The 19539-nt window shown below is 41.8% G+C and overlaps 2 protein-coding genes and 1 long non-coding RNA gene across 5 annotated transcripts in view; 1 reads left to right on the forward strand and 2 right to left on the reverse strand.

The window, feature by feature from the left end:
* Positions 1-5721, forward strand: part of LOC134093500 (growth arrest-specific protein 2) — a 32710-nt gene extending 26989 nt beyond the window's left edge. The window contains exon 8 of the mRNA XM_062546556.1: positions 3779-5721. Coding sequence (XP_062402540.1) covers positions 3779-3988 — 210 coding nt within the window. The 3' untranslated portion in view covers positions 3989-5721. The remainder of the gene's footprint in view (positions 1-3778) is intronic.
* An 835-nt stretch (positions 5722-6556) lies between these two features.
* On the reverse strand, positions 6557-14522 carry svip (small VCP interacting protein). 3 transcript variants are annotated; one of them, XM_062546558.1, is made up of 5 exons: positions 14333-14522; positions 13829-13892; positions 12948-12998; positions 9070-9186; positions 6557-8765 (listed from the first exon to the last, which is right to left on the reverse strand). In XM_062546558.1, exons 2-5 carry the CDS (start codon positions 13889-13891, stop codon positions 8751-8753), a joined length of 246 nt encoding a protein of 81 aa, XP_062402542.1. In that variant the 5' UTR covers position 13892; positions 14333-14522; the 3' UTR covers positions 6557-8750. The 3 variants fall into 3 exon arrangements, with proteins under 3 accessions (XP_062402542.1, XP_062402543.1, XP_062402541.1); XM_062546559.1 differs by having other exon boundaries at positions 14468-14486; XM_062546557.1 differs by having other exon boundaries at positions 13829-14519.
* Positions 14523-15867: 1345 nt separating this feature from the next.
* LOC134093866 (uncharacterized) lies at positions 15868-16997 on the reverse strand. Its single transcript, XR_009940389.1, has 3 exons — positions 16974-16997; positions 16691-16817; positions 15868-16590 (listed from the first exon to the last, which is right to left on the reverse strand). It is a non-coding gene; the product is annotated as an uncharacterized LOC134093866 (long non-coding RNA).
* Positions 16998-19539: the final 2542 nt, after the last annotated feature.

Consider the following 19539-nt stretch of genomic DNA (forward strand, 5'->3'; position numbering starts at 1 on the left):
AATTTTTAATGTCATTATCAATTTAAAAACAAATCAGAAGTTGGACTGGTTATAAAGTTTGTCAAAATTAGATAGGCCAGCATATTGCTGTATTGCAAATGGACTTTTGGATGGGAATTACATCTGAATTCATTCTATATTCATTTGGTCATGTAGACTATACACATAACTTGCATAAGTCCTTAGGGTAAATATTAAAACTTTTAGAATGCAGAGGTGGCTAGGCTACTGGTTATTAGTTTGCATTTATTTTCATAGGCCTCCTGGGCAGCGTGTCTGTCTGCGTGTGTGTGTGTGTGTGAGCGCGCATGAAGAGGGGGGAGAGGTAGAGAGAAAAAGAGAACTTAGTTGGGATGACACTGGCGTGTTTAAGTTCAAATAGCACTTAAATAATAAAGTTATGTGCATATGTACAAAAGCAATGTGCTTTTAGGACCTGAGGCCGAGTCACGTTATAACTTTCTGACAAGTTATCACCTTCGGGGATTTATCATGAACGGCTTTGCCACTGCCACATTTGTTTCGCTAGTGAGTTTTAAATTCTCAACGAAGCCTGTTGTGTTGGCTTACGCTAAACGGATCATTAGCCTGCACAACACTAACGTTACGTTTTATTTCGGCTTCCCTCGACTCTCTCTATGGCTGCTATCTAACTCTTCATCCGAGGCTACACATTAACAAGCGTAACATCGCCAAATGGGGTTTTAGAAATTAGCCTACGTTAACTTACGTTTAGCAAACGGTGAGACTGTTTGCTTTATGCACAGCATTACAGTTTCATTGGGACTGATAAGATGCTATTTCTGTTGCTGCATTTTGCAACTTTCGTGTAGAAGTTTGTTACTTCTCGCAGCGCCAGCGACATGGGCTGCTTTCTACGAATGAGCTCGTTCCCGTTGTTCAATTTCTCCGCCTCAAAAACAGACTTTCACATCGTTTAGCCTCCGGTGTTGATTGGCTGATTCGTTGTGCTTAGCAAATCAGATGGTGTGGTGGGCGGGACATTGCTGTAGAGCTCAGAGTGATGAGTGTAGGCAGTGGAGAGGCCGCGTTAGGAACAGAACGGCTGCAAAATATGTTATCGGCTTATCGGTGAAAAATATGGCCGATACCGATAACTATAAAAATGCAGAATATCGGCCAAAAATATCGGCCTGGCCGATTATCGGTCGATCCCTAGTGTGTGTCCGTTATACGTGTGTGTGTGTGTGTGTGTGTGTCAGTTAAACTCCCCCTACCATTTCGTATACCCTTCAGCATGATTAAAAGCTCAGCTCCATCTCCAGCCCCTTGTGTCCCTGTGCTCTGCACTGCACCACTGATTGGCTGGGTTAACACCCCCAATGCTCATGCCCCCAAGCACAGGCGTGGAGAGCGGGCGCTGAGACCTAAAGACCTTCACATCAGGCCTGGCTTTATTGTTTCAGCAGGGGATTCCATATTTGCTTGTGTTGCTATTATATTAGAAAGTTGTTTCCATTCAGCAGGTTTGCACCTCAGGCACTGTTGTCTCCTCTGTCCTACGCTGTGCCCATAGTGCTAGAGGTCAGCGATGTGTCTTTGTGTGTGCCTTTGTGTCCCAGCTATTAGTCCATTAGTTCCCAGAGCAATAACCTTCATGAAATTTTAACCAGACAGATCAATGTCTGTGCTGAGCCACCCAGGAAAGGTCAGATGAGGTCAAATTGCACAGATGGAACCTGTCAAGGACACATAGAGATCAGTCATATCTGAGACGTGTTGGTGTCTGTGTCCTTTGAAACTGTCAAATAAAATAATAATAGTAAAGTCCCTCCATATGAAGGTGTCGCCGATGCTCCATCTTGGCTTTCAGATGTAGAGAAAACAGAGGACTTGTAGACAGCTCACTTCTGCAAAGTGTATTCCACCTGTTTTTACTTTTAGGCCCATTTCAGCATAACCTGTGGATTCCTAATTAGCTGTTCAGGAGTGTTCATATGTGAGATTACATGGAGCCAAGTGATGCTTGGACATCCATTCTAAGTCTCATTAGTTTGAGTCTTTTCCCTCACCTGCACCCTACCCGTACACGGAAAATATCTCTGTCTTTGAAAATTGGTCATATGCAAGTGGCATTTGCTATGATTAAAAAAAAGAGACAGTTCACTTAAGGCAGTCTCCATTGTATCAGTCTGCATGCACAGTACAGAGTAGGCTTATGTAGAACCATTGTGTTCTATAGATAGATAGAAAGATAGATAGATAGATACGTAGATAGATAGATAGATAGATACTTTATTGATCCCCAAGGGGAAATTCAAGGTCCCAGCTGCTTAAGACACCACACACAACATACACTACAATGTAAACCATGTATAGCATCTCCTAGTTTTGTTAAATCCAGTTACAGTAACAGAATGATCGCAAATGGACTCACTAAAGAACAGTTCTCATTGGTCGGACAGTTTAGCTGGGTTTAGCGAGCCAAGCCTTATGTCACAGTGCCACATGTTTGTGATTATGTTTGTGGTTCTTAGCTGTCCAAAGCGACTAACACTGACATCAGTAAACATTACATTCACTTTAAAATGAGCATAGCGCTCTAGAATCTCTTACCCAAACACCAAGTGAATCTATAGACACACATGGTACACAGTCATATCCATTTACACACACTTAAACTCCACACACACACACACACACACACACACACACACACGCACACTAAAGAGATGAAGATTTTTCTTTTCTGTGTGTGGGGGAGGGGGGCGGTGACAGCCCTCTTACTAGGATGGATAGGCAGAGGAGGGGCTCTGTGGGGAGCACTGGACAACGCTGCGCCTGATTGGTCAGAAATGAGAACCCAGCCTCTTTGATGGCTCCTCTCAGTCTCCGGAACTTTCAGGGTGGGCGTTGCTATGGCAGCGCACTCTGGGAATGCGTTATGAGGGGCAACGTCTGACAGGTGATGGAGGAGTGTGAAAGAGTGAATCTGGAGGTGTTAGAGGGAGAGAATCCGATTCCTGAGATGACCAGCTATTTCAGATCATGTCATTTCACTGCGTCTTTTCAACAGCAGCTCAGATTTGTGATGAAAGACTCTTCCACATTTAGTACGCTTCTTATGCTCCAGCTGACCAAATTATTTACCATTATCAGAGGAAAGTGGTCTGGTCTCCAAGTTTTCTCAAAAGTCTTCTTTTTATTACCACTAAGGAGGTTATGTTTGCAGCGTGGTTTGTTTGTTTTTCCAGCAAGTAGCGCACAAACTTTCATGGATTTGCATGAAATTTGCCGGAGGTTTTAAGAGTGGACCAGCAGTGTCTGTTACATTGTGGAGTGGGTCTGAATCATGGGGCAGAAGCACACATTTGTTTTTTCCCCTTTTCTTAACATTGCAGAATGTTGCGCCTTTCTAGTCTCTTTGTTGTTATTGAACTGATTTAGCCCATGCTCTAGCATCCATCTTGTAATTGCCATGAATATTATTGTTTGCCATGTTTTATTCTTTCATCATGTGTAGGCAATAGGCATCAATTACCTATAGTGCCTGTTTCCAATGTTTCTTGATTATCAGAATCAGAATCAGAATCAGAATCAAGTGTTCATACACAGTGAGGAAATATTAATGCTCACTGATCTATCTATCTGTCTGTGTCTTTGCATATCTAACTATCCATTTCACTCTCTCTCTTTATCTGTCTGTCTATCTCACACACACTCTTTATCCATCTGTCTGTCTCTGTCTCTGTCTCTGTCTCTCTCTCTCTCTCTCTCTCTCTCTCTCTCTCTCTCTCTCTCTCTCTCTATGGGACAGATGCTGCATAATAAGCACGTGATGGTGCGCGTGGGGGGAGGCTGGGAGACGTTCGAGAGCTACCTGCTGAAGCACGACCCGTGCCGCATGCTCCAGATCTCCCGCGTGGAGGGCAAGACCTCCCCCGTCTCCAACAAGCCCCCCAACATCAAGGACCTGAGCCCCGACAGCTACCTGGTGGTGGCGGCTCACTACCGCAGCAAGAAGTAGCGCTCCCCACTCGCTCACTCCACCTCCCCTGGCCAGAGAGGGGCTCCTTGCACAGGGAGATCTGCTTTTTTTTAATCTGACACCATCATCATTGGTCTGACATCAACTCCATTTACCGAAACTTGTTTCATGCAAGCTTGTGTAACAGATTTCAACATGTACTGACTGACCATGTTACACTTGCTGTTGCTCCAACACACCCACAACACCCCCACCGGTCAGGGCTTCTAATACGCTCTTTACACAGGGCCCCCCCACTCATGCTGGGGTCCTTCACACCTTGCTTCCTACAGTGGGTACAGTCTCAATGTCAACCACAGCATAAACCCAGAGCTGAGCGTACATGTGGTGGGACTGAGGGGCCGAGTCTTTGGGCTGATTATGGTTCACAACTGGCTCCATCACCAGAGAGCTGCTGGAGGGTCATGATGCTGGTGGTTGGCCCATGAGAGGGGCTGTCAAGAGAAGCCTTTCACCCTGAGACTCCTGTGACGGAAAGTGCTGGTACATTCTTCTGAATCGTTCCAGCTACAAAGAGTGTCTGCAAAGATCTATAGCCAGGTTTGCATGTGCATTGTGGGTGTGTGTGTGTGTGTGTGTGTGTGTGTGTGTGTGAGAGCATGTGTGTGTGTGTGTGTGTGGGTGAGAGTGAGTAAAGGGCTCTGATGTGATGTGTGTGTGCTGGTGATGCCGGCGGTGTCGTTGGCACAGAGAGACATGTCGAGCTGCCGACGCCCGTCTCCACGGTGAAGTTACAGTACGCTCTGCACAGCCACAGACACCACAGCTGACTCCACAGGCCGCTGTGCTGAGATACAGACTGCGGGAGTGTGGAAGAGAGAGCCATGCTGCTCAGAGCAGTGTACATTACCGTAAGCTTTACAACATGAGCATACATCATCATGTGCACTTCAAGAGCACTCTTAAAACACAGGCCAGAATAGGCAGGAAGTCATTTATGATACTCACTTAGCATTGTAGTCCAAGCAGAGAAAATGTACAGTACACGCAGTTGGCTTCAGTGTAAGTGGTGGAGCATCTTAGAAATTGAAACATGTTCTTTTGGTTCCTGGGATAGAACCAAAAACATTTGAATGATTGAGTTCTGCGTTCAACACACCACTGTGTGCACATTATACAGGTGCAGTTGTATGTATATACATATATATAAAAAAAGAGTTACGTGAGTGCCTTACACTAGCAGGTCTCGGTACCTGTAAGTGCCATTAGCCCAAAGCATCTGTTTGCTCTCTGTAAGGTGCCAGAGTATAAAATGGTTTAGCAGGCAAGCCACTGTGTCCTGGTTGGCACAGCCATGGCAGGTTCCAGGAAGGGCTTGAATGACCGATGACCTTTGACCTGAGAGTAATGATTGGAGGAGAGCACATGTTGTTTGGCTCCTGAAGCAGCGGAGGTTTAATACCCTGCATGAGATGATGACATAGGGACAGTTATGCTAAATTAATTATGCAAAATGTTTTGTGTATGTTTCTTGGTATAGTAAGGATTTATGGGGTGTTAAGTAATTCTTTTATCCTTGAAATGAATGAAAAGATGATGTATGGTGGTTGAAGAAATGTATAAAGAACTTAGCATTGAGCTTGTTGTAAATGAGTAGCTTTTGAAATATCTTTCTTGAACTGGATATGTTTATCAGTAGATGCTCTGTGACAATCTTAAGCAAACTCAAAAACCTTTCATTTCATTATTAAAAATGAATGAGGATATGACAATCTTACCGTCACTGTTATGTTAGTTTGTAATTCCATTTTCTTTTCTGTTGTATTCTGTTGAATTTCAAATTGTCTTTATATCTGAAATGTATTTACTCTTCTCCATATGTTTCGTTTCTTTGGAAAGATGGGTGTTTGTAAGGCACTCATTTTGGAAGCCTTTGTAAAAGCCTTGTTTCCTTTAGTGGGGATTCACAACTAAGCTAATCACCACCTGGACTCATCTCTTACAGTAGACTTGAAAAGTTCAAGGTGACATTTGTGAGATGTCAAAGCAGGCTATTTAATCATATTATTAATTAATTAGTATTGTGTATGTAATGTAGCATAGGCTACATTATGCATGGAACAGAGGATATATTTGTGAAGAGAAAAACATATGTGTTTGCAAATTTTTGTCATTAATTCACGTGTCTGTTACAATTGTTCATGTTGTGTCATGGTAGATAGAAAGTTTATGCTAAGGTGCTGGAGCGCAAAGCTTCATTTTCTAAAAGTCTATCAGATCCCATCTCATTAGCTGAGTTGTTCAATATGTTCTGTCCCAGCAATAGGCCTACACTGGAGAGAGGATACCTCACTCATGGTAGGCCTACTGTTTGAGATTTGTGATATTCTGGGTATGATCATGAAACAGATTGTAATCTATGTCTGTGTGTCAATTTATTGTACCAAAAGATTCAGCATTTACACCACACTGATGCAGTCATCTTTTACTGAAGGGGATCCTATTACAGATTGGAAATCCCCAATTCCCGACATCTCCAACAGTCATAGCAAAGAGCACCACTGACCTCTACAGGTAGGCAAAGGTACTACCAACGAAGATCCCCCCCCCTCTCTCTTCATTTCCATATTTCCTTCTGTTGTCTTATTACAGATAAGCTGTTACATTTAACTTGCCTAATGGCTTAATTTCCACTTGTACTACTCACAGGTGTTATTAAGCATCATTAGTAGTAATGACATGCATCTCTAGTCAGACAAATCATTTCTTTAAGGCAAGTAAAACATCACCCTTTAGAGGAGCAAAAACATTATTTTGTTTGACTACATTAGCAGCATGTGATCCATCAGATCATTACATGTTCACTCTCAGATGGAAATAAAGACAACACATAACACACTTAAGGTAGACCTATCTTAAGTTCATTTTCACCCAAATAAACATTGCCACCTTTTGCGTGTCAACAGATTCATTTTGAGTGATGGGCACTGGCTTAAAAGTCCAATCAGAAAATATCACAGGTCTTAAAGCAAGTACAATTCCTATGCCTGAAGTCATCAGAAATGTTCAGTCGTTAAAGAATAATCAATTTTGAAATGTTAACCCATATGTGATAAGAGACTAAATAAAGATTGTTCAGGAAAAGCCCTGAACAAGAAGCAGGAATATGAGATTCGGTGTAATACCTCTTGGGCTACACATGACAAAACTAAAAACTGTTATTGTTCCTATTCATCATGCCATAAACTGTAGACAAAATTGAGTAAAACAATTTTGCAATAACAATTTGCCATGATGAAAATCAGATCAACCCTGAAAATCAATTTCTCCTCAATCAAATACCAAACATTTGATGTACAACCAAGCCAGGCCTGAACTATATGCCCTGTCATCAGGTCTGACTGAACTTTTGCATTTTAATTCAAGAGAAGCAACAAAGAGTCCATGCCAGGTTAAAATAGAAATTTAATTCCGCCGATGTAAATGGAGAAGCAAGGCAAACAGACGGGGTTGGAATAGAAATTAATTTCTTGAAGTTTCAATGCTTTCTTCAGCACTGTTCACACACCCATCTTTTCCATGAGTTCCTTCCCGCTGTGTTTCAGAAGCACAGATAGTGTTAAGGTTAGTGATTAGAAAGGGGGCATCTTCAGTGTTGATGCCCCTTCTCTCCTTCAGTGTCCAGATGACACATCTACCGCTACAAGCTGCACTTCCTGGTCAAAGGTTCTGAATCCATTCTGAGACTAAGGTCAAGTCCATTCCGATTAAAATCCTGAAATACAGTAAGGCATTTGTGGACAGATCACCGAAATGCTGCCATTTTTGTGTCAGAAAAGCACACTGCCACACATGAGTCAAGAGAAATATACAGTATGAGGCATCTTCATTTCAACATGTTAAACATGACTTCACTAATCAAAAAGTGAATTGCATTAGTAAATGGTGAAAAGTTACATAAGCAATGTGTACAAACACTTCTCAATGGCAAAAGCCTTTCATTTCATCCAACGCCTTCTATTAAATAACATCAAACTGATGCAAACAAACAAACATACTCTAACTTTCAGTCTCAAGATAAAATAACTTACTTTGCACTATAAGGAATAATTAAATATGAAAGACAATCAATGCATCTCAGCAAAACTGGTCTGACACCAACCAACATTGAGCCTACAACAATCTTAGGTTTGGTCTAAAAGTGTTTTCCTACATATCTGTGGTAGAGGTGACTTCCAATCATGCTAAAATCACTCGAGAGAGCCATGAACTCCAAGAAAAATACACATCTATATAAATTTTCACACAAGCACAAAAGCATTCAAACCAATGTGATGTGACAGAAGCACCATTGTACAACCTTTCAAAGAGATTGTTTGAGCATGTGCATGTCTGTTTGTGTCTGTGTGTGCGTGTGTGTGTATGTGAGAGAGCTGCATTGTGATTAACAGTAGTTATGTGTAGCAATGTTTCTTCAGCTGGCAGAGCTTTTTGCAACCTGCTACTCACTGTTAGCAGTCAGCTGCTCTAGCAACCCATTGGCTGGCACACCTTGGCAATCTAGACAGGGGTGTGTCCACTGCTGCACTCCAGCCAATCAAGAGGCTATGGCGAGTAATCATACTTCCAGCTTGGCTAGTTTTAGATGCTCTAGATGCAACTGCTCTGACTAGCGTATGAAAAATTGAACCAAAAACAAACAAAAGACAAAAAAAAAAAAACACCCTCAAGTTGACTGCGACACTGTTTGTGTTGCTCGATGCTTCTCCAATGTCCTTAAACCACCAGAGAGGTCTTCAGATCAGCCCATCTGCCACTGAAAAACAGGCAGAGTTACTGTTTTTTGTCAAGTTAGTGTTATTTTCAGAAAGATATTGGCCGGGTTTCCCAGATTTGTTAAGAAACTTCTAAGAACGCTCTTAAGAAGTTCTTAGCACTGAAGAGCTTCTTAACGAATCTGGGAAACCCGGCCCTTATCTTTGTGCTCATTTGTTGAACATTGACGTGAATTGATGGTTTATATTTAATATGCTTCCAGGTGAGGTAGAGAAACAAACAGCTTCATAAAGGAGTTGGACGATGACGATAATGACGGTTAGGAACAGGGAGGGGAATGTTACCTTGAGCCCCCCGCCTCCTGACGGAGACGTGTTCATCATGGTCTGCTTCTCCATCTCTTCCTGTTTCCTCTTTTTTCTTTCGAGTGCTTCCGGGTTCTTGACTCCTCGGTTCGAGGTCTGTGGAACCATAAGATTTGTTGAAACCAAATTTAAAAGGGTGTATAAGGTATCTGTATATGGTTACTGTGTAGTCTTTAACCATGAAATAATTGGGTAGACGTTTACTATTATTTGCCACCACATTTGGTTCAGGAGATAGGTGAATCTCGAAAATATTTGAATTTAATGGAAAAGTTATGGCACACTGATGTGCAATATACTGTACACATGTAGCAAGGTGCTTTAATTATAGGTAAAAGACCTATCAGCTCCTAGTTCTCGATCTATATCAATATAACTGACTGATGAATGAAATGTATGTATATTTTCATACAAGGCAAAATGGTGACTACATCTTAGTTGTCCTCCATGATTATCTGGATTATCTTATTTCAATCTAAGTGAGAAGCATACAACAACAGCTGAACAATTGTGAGTAACTTCACACTCTCCAACAAAACAAAATAGCATACAAAAAAACACAAAGAATCAAGAACTAAAATAAACAGTAAAACAGTTTGGTAGCAATAGGATACATGTAGGACACGAATGATGCCTTTTTTCTAAATCACTTCACAGACAGCGTGTACTCCAAATCAATAAGTAAATGAATCATCCAATCACCCAGCCAACCAATCAATCAATCAATGGCCTATAACGTATCAGTCACTGCACTCCACAGCCCTGGGATTCTTTGCCAAAGGCCTTCATTCTCATCAAATCAGATGAATTATTCAGGAGAGCATAATGAACTCCTGTCTGTATATGCTGTCTCATCGCCAATTCCTCTCTCATCTCAATCTTTGCAACCGTCCTTGTGCTTGTTTTTATATTTTGTGTCTTCATGCTTCTGTGTCTTAATGTTCACTGTGATGCACTTTGTGTACTGTAATAATTTGACCTTCCGATGCACTGCTAAGATCCTGTTTGAGTCATCATGTGGTTTGATTTATGTTTTGTCTCTTGGAGTATCCTTGAAAGGTACATTCAAAACACAATGTACTGCTATGATAAACAGATCTCCAAACAAATCTGAAACAAGTCACCCTCTCTGCCTGTACAAACATAAACCAACTCTACACTTGCTAAGGAAGCACCAGCTTTGAACCTTGGCACCTAACCACCTATCCAATACAGAAGATTACCTCAAATGAAAACATGTGTCTCAACAACTATTTGAGTCATAAACACATGGGCACTTTGTGTTTAATATTGTCTGCCGTCTGGCTTTGGTGGTCCTATGGAACTCGTGTCAAACCACGTCCTCATCGGCTGACATCAGATACTCAAACATACACACTAGGGGTCATTGGTGGCGTGGGGCTTAAAAATCTTAACAACAATGGATGCCAGTGGGAAGGCAGTCTTCAGTCCAGGACCATTAACGTTTTAAGTGCATGGAATGAAGCATGGCCTTATTATCTCAAGACAAAACTGTGACAGCCTCTACTATGTCTTCTATGTCTATATATCTACTATGGAACATGTCGTCTACTACTATGAAACATGAAGCACCTTTGAGTTTGAAAGAGAGTGAGAGAATTAATGTGTGTGTGTGAGTGAGAGAGACCAGATTTGGCGACACTGTCAGTCATGCTAACAATGCACCTTTGAATTTGAGAGAGAATGAGATTGAATGTGTGTGTGTGTGAGAGAGAGAGAGTGAGAGAGAGAGATCTTTCAGCTGCATATCTCGTGCTTCAAAGGCATGCTGGGTATGCAGTGCTCATGTGCAAAGCAGAGTGGCATCTTAATACCATGTAACCAGCCAACACACACACACACACACACACACACACACACACACACACACACACACACACACACACACACACACACACACACACACACACACACACACACACACACACACACACACACACACACACACACACACACACACACACACACACACACACACACACACACACACACACACACACAGCCTTCACAGTGTACAGCTGTAATACAGGGCGCAAGTGTGGTTCATGTGACTCTAACCCAAGTCGCCCACTGATGCAGCCGTTATGTTGAGCCACAGGGTGTTCACAGCAGCAGGGATGTGCAGAGAACTGAAGCTCAGATGGCCATTAGCTGAGATCGTCTACACAGTCCACCGGGCTGTCAAGGCAGTGGGGGCAGGAGGATGTGTGGTGAATATGGACATTAAACCAGCCAAGCCAGTGACCGCACGATGACTAAAGACAAGACATGGAGCGTGTCCGTGGTTCATTATTGGAAGAACTGGGAACATGGCTCGGAGTGTTCCTCAGTGAAGCAGGGACACCGTGTGGTGTCTGTGCAAAACATGAGGCCTTACACCAACGGACTCCTGGGCACCGGAGGCTACAACCTCTGCGAAGAGGAAGTAAGTGGAAGAACAGAAGAGTATGTGGCTGGCCCGCAGTGATCAACAGCGCAGTCACAGAGACACGTTACAGTGACTGGATGGAGCATCACAACCACAATAGATTTGACAATGACCCCTGATGCCACAATCCACACCTCCACCGTTGAAAGCGCAATAACAATGGGCCCCATTTGTGACTGCTTTATGTGCACAACCCAGCCTGTAGGGGGTGCTGTGAGGTATGGGGGGAAGAAAGGAGCAGCCGGGTCAGAGAGGGCGCCATGTTGGGGAAGAAAAACTGCGTCCATCCAAACTACTTACGCGGCAGCATGGGCAGCTCGGTGGCGCGCTCGGCGCAGTCGCTGTAGGAAGTATCTCTATGGCAGAGGTGATAAAAGAAGCTGGCAGAATTGAACAGAGGCTCCGAGGTTAGAGGTCTTTATTCAGGAGACAGAAGAGACTGAGGCAAGGCAGAGAAAGGGAGACAAAACCCAAGAGTTGCCTTGGAAGCAGCAAACCGGCACAGCAGTAGAAGAGAAGGGGTGTTGCGGCAGGCTGGGGGCTGGTGGTTGTGACTGATTTCTGGAGTGGGGAATCTGGGGGTGTTATTCGGCATGCGTGAGTGACATGTCCAAGGTAGCTGACAGGGTCACATCAGGCCAGAAGTAGCAAAAGTTAGAGAGCAGAGGGCACCTTCAGATATGGAGCTTAAACACCAAACAAGACCCTAGAAGGGCCTTTAAATCATTCACTGTGAAACATGTGAAGATCGAGCCCATTCTCAGGTGGAATGCCAATTTCTTATCTAAAAAATACAATCTAAAATCTACAACCAGTTCCAACACGGTTTACACTGTAAACTAAAATCTGAGCTTCATTTTGGGTTGCAAAACTATAGATGAAAATATCTGAAAAGACTGAACTGTATAGAGCTCAAATGTGGAACACTGAACAACAGTACATTGTCAGAGAGTGAGAGTAAGTAGGAGAGAGAGAGAGAGAGAGAGAGAGACAAAGATGTTTTGGTAGACTTACAAGAGCATGTGTGGAAGATTGTGAGAAGTTTGTGAGTGTATATATTTCCGAAGACAGAGGAACAAATAAGACAGACTGACGAATAAGGGTAATAGATAGTTCGGACCCCATTCAAATGATCTCCTGCTTTTAAGTAAATCATACCATACAACATTTGTGAGATAAGCAACAACTTCTACAGAGAAAAAGCAGTACAACTTCTCCTGGGTTAGATGGTTATTATAGGACTGAGACTCAATCACTCCGCCTTGCTTGATGTGACACAGAGAAAGTGAGAGCTAGCCTAGCCTAGCGTTAGCAGAGTGGCATTGGCCTGTGAGGGACAGCACCAGCTGGCAGACTGCTGACAGGGGAGAGCTAGAGACGGCCACATGTGATGCTGGCGTCCACGTACCTCTTTCTGTCTTTTCTCCGCCGCTTCTGCTAGCTGACGTCTTCTAGTTTCCTGTGAAATAAACACAAAAAAGACAAAACAAATTGTAAACAAACATCATTATGGTTTAGTATAATAACTAAGTCATAAATAATATCCCCCACTGACGGGTAAAGCAATCAAGTGAAAGCATATGTTTATCTAACACATACCTACTCAGTATAATGTTTAAGGGATCTTCAGCTCAGGTGAAAGCACTTTCAACTAAATATTAAACCAACATGGATACTCGAATATACCCTGTTTGTAGTACAATATCCAACTCTGCGCTCTGATACCTAAAGATTATAGATTAGACATAGCATGCATTGGACTACTCTGATCTCTGTTAAAGATGTTAAATCTTCATACAGGACAAGCAGCACTTCCCCCCCAAATCAAATAACTTTTATAGGTCGTCTTCTTGTATTGATAGACCAGATATGTGGTGTATTCAAGGCATGGTGCTTTAAGTTTGTCAGATGTAGGGGCAAAAAATGTTTGTCATATGCAAACAATAAAGCTTCACAACGCTCTAGCGTAACAAACAGTCATAGGAAGTTGGTAGAAGAAGGTAGAAGGTAGGAAATTGCATCATGCAGGATATTAATGGCCTCGAATAACTTTATTCTGGGAGAACAATATGGTAACTTTGCTTTCACTGTTTTCCAGACAATACACTAGACTTGATAAGGTATGCTACATTTCCTCCCCCTCCCACTACCCAGATAGCAACACTGAAATTAATCATTACAACTTGAATGAAACAGCAATACTTAGATATAAAGACACACACGTAAGCATCGTTATGTTTTAAGACTGCTGGGATGCTCTATCGTAACATGCCCAAAGGTTGAACTTACTGGATCTGGCGTATCCACCACGTCCTCTGCAGCTCCACCCAGACAAGGAAGGCACATTCCCATACTTGGTTATTCCGAAGATGTGGTGGATATTTCAATGACAACACAAATGGTCGCTTTAAAATCAATTAATAACAACGAAACTAAATAGACAACCAGCTAGGTAATTAGTTTGTCAACGTCAAACTACCGAATAGCTAACTAGGCTACAGCAAAGCCACGGGAAACACCACCGCTATGTTGACTGATTGCTCAATAAAAACGAAAAGTCAGTTCGCACTGACAACTGTCGATGTTTAAATGCATGGGCAAATGCACGTTTATATTTAACACTACTCTAGGCTGTTTAGGCTCACGTTGATTAACGCTAGCAAGCGACAACGTAGCCTTGCTATTTATCCAGAGCTCACGTTAACGCTACACCTCGCAAAAAGCCAGCGAGTCAGTCAGACAGCCAACTAAGCTCTAGCTAAACAAATGCAAGCAGATCTAACGTGTACCTACTTAAAGCCTACATAATCACCGGCCCAAACCTCTTATTTACACGTCGCGGCATCTGTGGATATCAAATACAATTTTTCTGGCGAAGATGAGAGTTGTCTTTGGTCAGAAAGCCGCAAATTAATCTAGCTTTGCTACCTGATGGAGCAGAAACTGGTAAACTCCACACAACGCCTATGTTGTTTATTTTCCGTTAGGCGTCCCCTTTCAATATCTAGCCTCAACAGTGCCGCCTGTTGATAGGGAGTACATAATTAGTTTCAGAAGAGACATTAAAGACATTAAACAATTCAAACCTTTGCATTGTTGGACTATTGCAATCTGCATCTTTCAGTCGTTGAACATTAGGCTACAATGAAGTGGCCCCTGATGATTTAGCTGCCAACATGATGCAAACTTTATAGCCTATATATATTTTTGGGGGGCTTTTTGCCTTAATTTGTAAGACAGTAGAGAGAGACAGGAAGCAAGCATGGGAAATGACCGTAGGTCGTACTCGAACCTGAGTCTCCATGGGCACTCGGACCTGTTCATGGCACGAGCACTGTAGCCTGTTGAGCTACAGCGCCCTCCAGACCATGCAAACTTAAAGGCCCCAATGTAAAAACAATTCTTACATATAATCAGCACAATGATCTATGGACAAATTTCATAAAAGTAAAAAATAATAGAAATGTTGACAGTCAGCATACATGAATTATGATATACTGTACTCTTACAATCATCTACCTGCAGCCCAGGAGACCAAGGTTCGCCTTGTCTCTATTATGTCATATTATGCCTAGTATGTCTTGTCTCTAACTTGGCCAGGTAGAAAACATTGTTAAGTGTTCATAACAAGACGAGGGGAGAGAGGTTGACTTACTTTGTTAAACACAAAATTAAAACACACTATTTTTTATATTCTCCTATATACCCATGCACACTGTACTCTGGGACATGTAGTGTAGGCCACATGAGTTAATTTTACATTTGCTTTATCCATAATTTCCTATATTTGTTTAACCTATTTTTATTTGTTTTACTATATTTACTGGAGGCGGAGGGGTGTTTTGCTTTGTTTAATCAACCAGGACTTGTGTACTAAATTTGCTTCTGGCAATGTAGGAATGACAATAAAGCTTTCTTTGAATTCTTTAATCTTTCAATGAGCCATTTCGTAACCTCTGTGACCTTCTATGAACATGTATCATCCCTCACACACACACACACACACACACACACACACACACACACACACACACACACACACACACACACACACACACACACACACACACACACACACACACACACAGTACATGTAAACCTTCATCTGCTTGGTCTGTGAGAGTTTAGAGTTTAGAGCATTTGGCTGGTATAAGGTCTAACATTTTGGAGTCCCAAATTCCATCCTTCCACTTGCTGTCAAATCAAATCAAATTCTCTCGAAGACTGAGAGAACCGAAACTGAGTACCTCTCCAATAGTGAGAGAGATTGACTTACTTTGTAAAATACAAAATTAAACGGTTACACATTTGAAATATGATGTTTGTAAAACACTTTTATAAGATCTTGACAGATGACAGTGCTCTTGTTTACAAAATGTTAGTCTTGGTTACAGATTCTGACTTTTCGGTCAGGATTGATTCTCAATACATCAGTCATTACAGTAAATTGACGCCACTGGAATCACAAATTCCAAACTCAACAACATTTTCATCTTAGGAAAAATAACAAATGAATTTTAAAACAGAATAACACAAAAGACTGAATTAGCTCACTAAAGCTTTTTTTGCCATTAATTCTTAAATTCTGAAACAAAACTTTTCATGAAAGTACAATTCTCTATTTCACTTCATCATATTACTTATTGATAACATGTACTATCACGTATGCGCCAGAACTCTGAGACATGGTTCCCTTGATGATGTAACCTTCACCTTCAAAACTAATCTCACCACCATTTGCAGCCGCCCTCTTGAAAGGTTGCTGTGTCTCATCATAGTACATTTTTTTCAGCAAAGTAGCATCACAAACTTGATTTTTGTCAAAAATACCCAAACCATAGTAGTTCTCATACACATTTCGGTCAAAAGGCACAGAGAACATGACAGCAAGGCGGCAGGCTACACTCTTATTTTTGACAATGTCATAGGTGAACACTCCGTATGGTCCCTCTGCTTTTGAAGAGTACTTACAGAATCCACAAATCATTTGTGTGTCTGTCTTCACTGTGGGAAGAAGAGGCACCTCACAGTATCCAGATTCCAAGAAGACCCTGACATAATACACCAATCACACAATGGGGAGATGCTTAATTGGATGGCCATAATAACTTATAGTGTAAAACTTGAGAATGATCATAAAACTTGACTCACTGTGGATTTGAGAGGGAGGCATCTGTGTAATTGAACAAGTCAATAAGCGCTTTTCGGTCAGTCACAACACTAAGGTATGTCATGGTGTCTATGAGCGTTGAGATCGCAGCCTCCGCCATCACGGTGTCTGTCAGAAGATGACAATCATATCGACTGAAAATAATTATTAGCCTAGCGTTTTATTAACGTCCACATCTTAATCTTTGAGTCTAGAAATCATAATTTCTAGCAGGCCTATTTGTCTGTTGCATAGCCTTGAAAAAATAATAATGCAAATTGTTACCTTCTCGTCAGGGGTGTTATGCGTCAAAACAGAACGTAAAGGCTTATGGCTTCTTATTTATAGGCTATATGATCTCACTGCGGTCACAGCATCGAAAACGGCAACTGACAGCTTCCTCCTCACAGAATGGCGAACTTATTTTGACCACTTTTCTCAAACCGAAATCAAGATGTGAAGATGCACGTATTGCAACTTAGTCTGATCATATCACTGTCATGTTACATGTAATTATAGTATTGGAACGTGTTGTATAACACGTTTCCTCGCTGAAACGTGTTGAGTAGCATGTGGCCTATTTCGTGTCTCTGAGCGCGTTTAAACGCACAAAAACTGATCATTATCGGGGGGTGTGCAACTGTGCATGTAAACGCGCTCAATGAAAGCTCAATCAACGGCCTGATTAAAAAAATAATTAAAAATTAGGCCTATAAACCTGCAATAAATTAAGAGCATGTTGAACAGGTGCCCTTCGACCCCTTTTGAAAGATCCAAAACTATTACAGGAGAGAGTATGGCCTACTAGGCCACTCATTCCACCATGCAACGAACCATTGATGAGAGTCTAATTTGCTGGTCGACACAACATACAGTATCTACTTATCAGAACCATGTCAAGACATCATGTCAAGATATGACATGTTGTATGAGCGTTGTAGTCGCAGCCATCATGTCTGTCAGAAGATGACAATCATATCAACTGAAAAGAAATATTAGCCTAGCGTTTTATTTAGCATTAGGCTATTAGGCTATTTTTTCTTTTAAAAATGTATTGCTAATAAGAAAAACATCACGAAACAGGAAGACATTCCCTACAGGAAGAAGAGTTCACATGTCAAATAATAGGCTATATATGAAAGCTATTCACAAAATCTTTGAGTCTAGAAATTATCAGCTTAGACATTTAGATTATTTAGTCTGTTGCAGTAGGCCTAGCGTTGAAAAAACAATAATGCAAACTGTTACCTTCTTGGTGGGTGTTCGATGCTTCAAATCAGAACTTGATGACAAGTTATAGCCGCAGTTAAACCTTACAAATAATTGAAATTTTGACAGTCAGCATCATGGATGAGATGACATATACTCTCACAATCATCCACCTGCAGCCCAGGAGACCAAGGTTCAGAACCTGCCTGAGACATACAGTATACCATTAGCTGGTTTGAATTGCATTGATCCCAATGAGCATCAAACCAGCTAATATAAGCTAACTGGGAAAAAAAAACACCACCAATCTCTATATGGCAAAGGATGTGATGATGTGGGGCTACTTTAAATCCAAATCCTGGATCCAAATAAAGAACTGGCCTTTACAAATAAAAAATCTGCTTGCCTCTATGGGAATTTGACATGGGGATGCACATATGCTCCCTGTATTTTAAGGAAGAATATTTATTTATTTAGAATACAATATTAATTCATAAAGAAAATAGGTGTCCTTAAGTGTTGGAGTTCAATTTCCAAAAGATCATATTTTATTCCTTTTTTAAGTCAACTTTAGCTTCACTTATGCAGAGCACTGTACATACACACACAGGTATGTGCACGTCACACACACACACACACACACACACACACACACACACACACACACACACACACACACACACACACACACACACACACAGCAGACAGGCAGGCATACGCACGCAAACACACATGCACGCATATATACTCTCACACACACACACACACACACACACACACACACACACACACATTACCCACACAAACACACACTCACAAGTGAACATACACTCACACAGACACATAAAACACACACACAAATGCAGGAAAGCAGACACACACACACACACACACACACACAAATGCACACACGCGCACACACACACACACACAAATGCACACACGCGCACACACCCACAAACACCCACACCCACACCCACAGACACACAGACACACACACACACACCCGCATCGTTGGTCTGATTGGTTGAAGGACTATCCAAAAGTGTACAGTCATTATATACCCATTAATCACGCCTCTTGTGCAGTAGAAATAAAGTGCAGACTCTCCAGGCTAATGTTCAATCTTAAAAGATTGAGCTAGGTGATAGCCAGCCTACCCACCACACACACTCACAAGTGAAAACTCACAGACAGAGAAGCACACATACACAAAAGCAAGCCCACACATGCACACACATCTGCATAAAAGTTGCAATAGGGGATGGAGGTCCACTAGATAGAAACAAATTGCCAAGCGTAATTTATTTTTGCAGAGAGAATGTGCAGGACTGAGTGGCGGTCATATTTTGTACATCTAGTTATTATGTAAAGCTCCCATGTGGTCTGGTGGTGCTCAGAGCTATGCTGCCAAGTGCATCCACAGCCAAGTTGCTTGTGAGGGTCGAGGGAGACTGTGCAGGGGGAGACATAATTCTGGTTCCTCTAGAGTAAAATAGTAAAGTGTAGTCTAAAGCTGGCCTATCTGCCATAGCTTCAACCCAAAAACCTTATGGTTGAAATTGTGTGCCAAAGATTACGCATAAGTAAGCATAGATTGCCTTTCTTTCACAGTGTATTCTGAACATTGGATGTGGTTGTG

The sequence above is a fragment of the Sardina pilchardus genome, chromosome 10, assembly GCF_963854185.1.
Source record: "Sardina pilchardus chromosome 10, fSarPil1.1, whole genome shotgun sequence".
Classification (NCBI taxonomy): Eukaryota; Metazoa; Chordata; class Actinopteri; order Clupeiformes; family Clupeidae; genus Sardina; species Sardina pilchardus.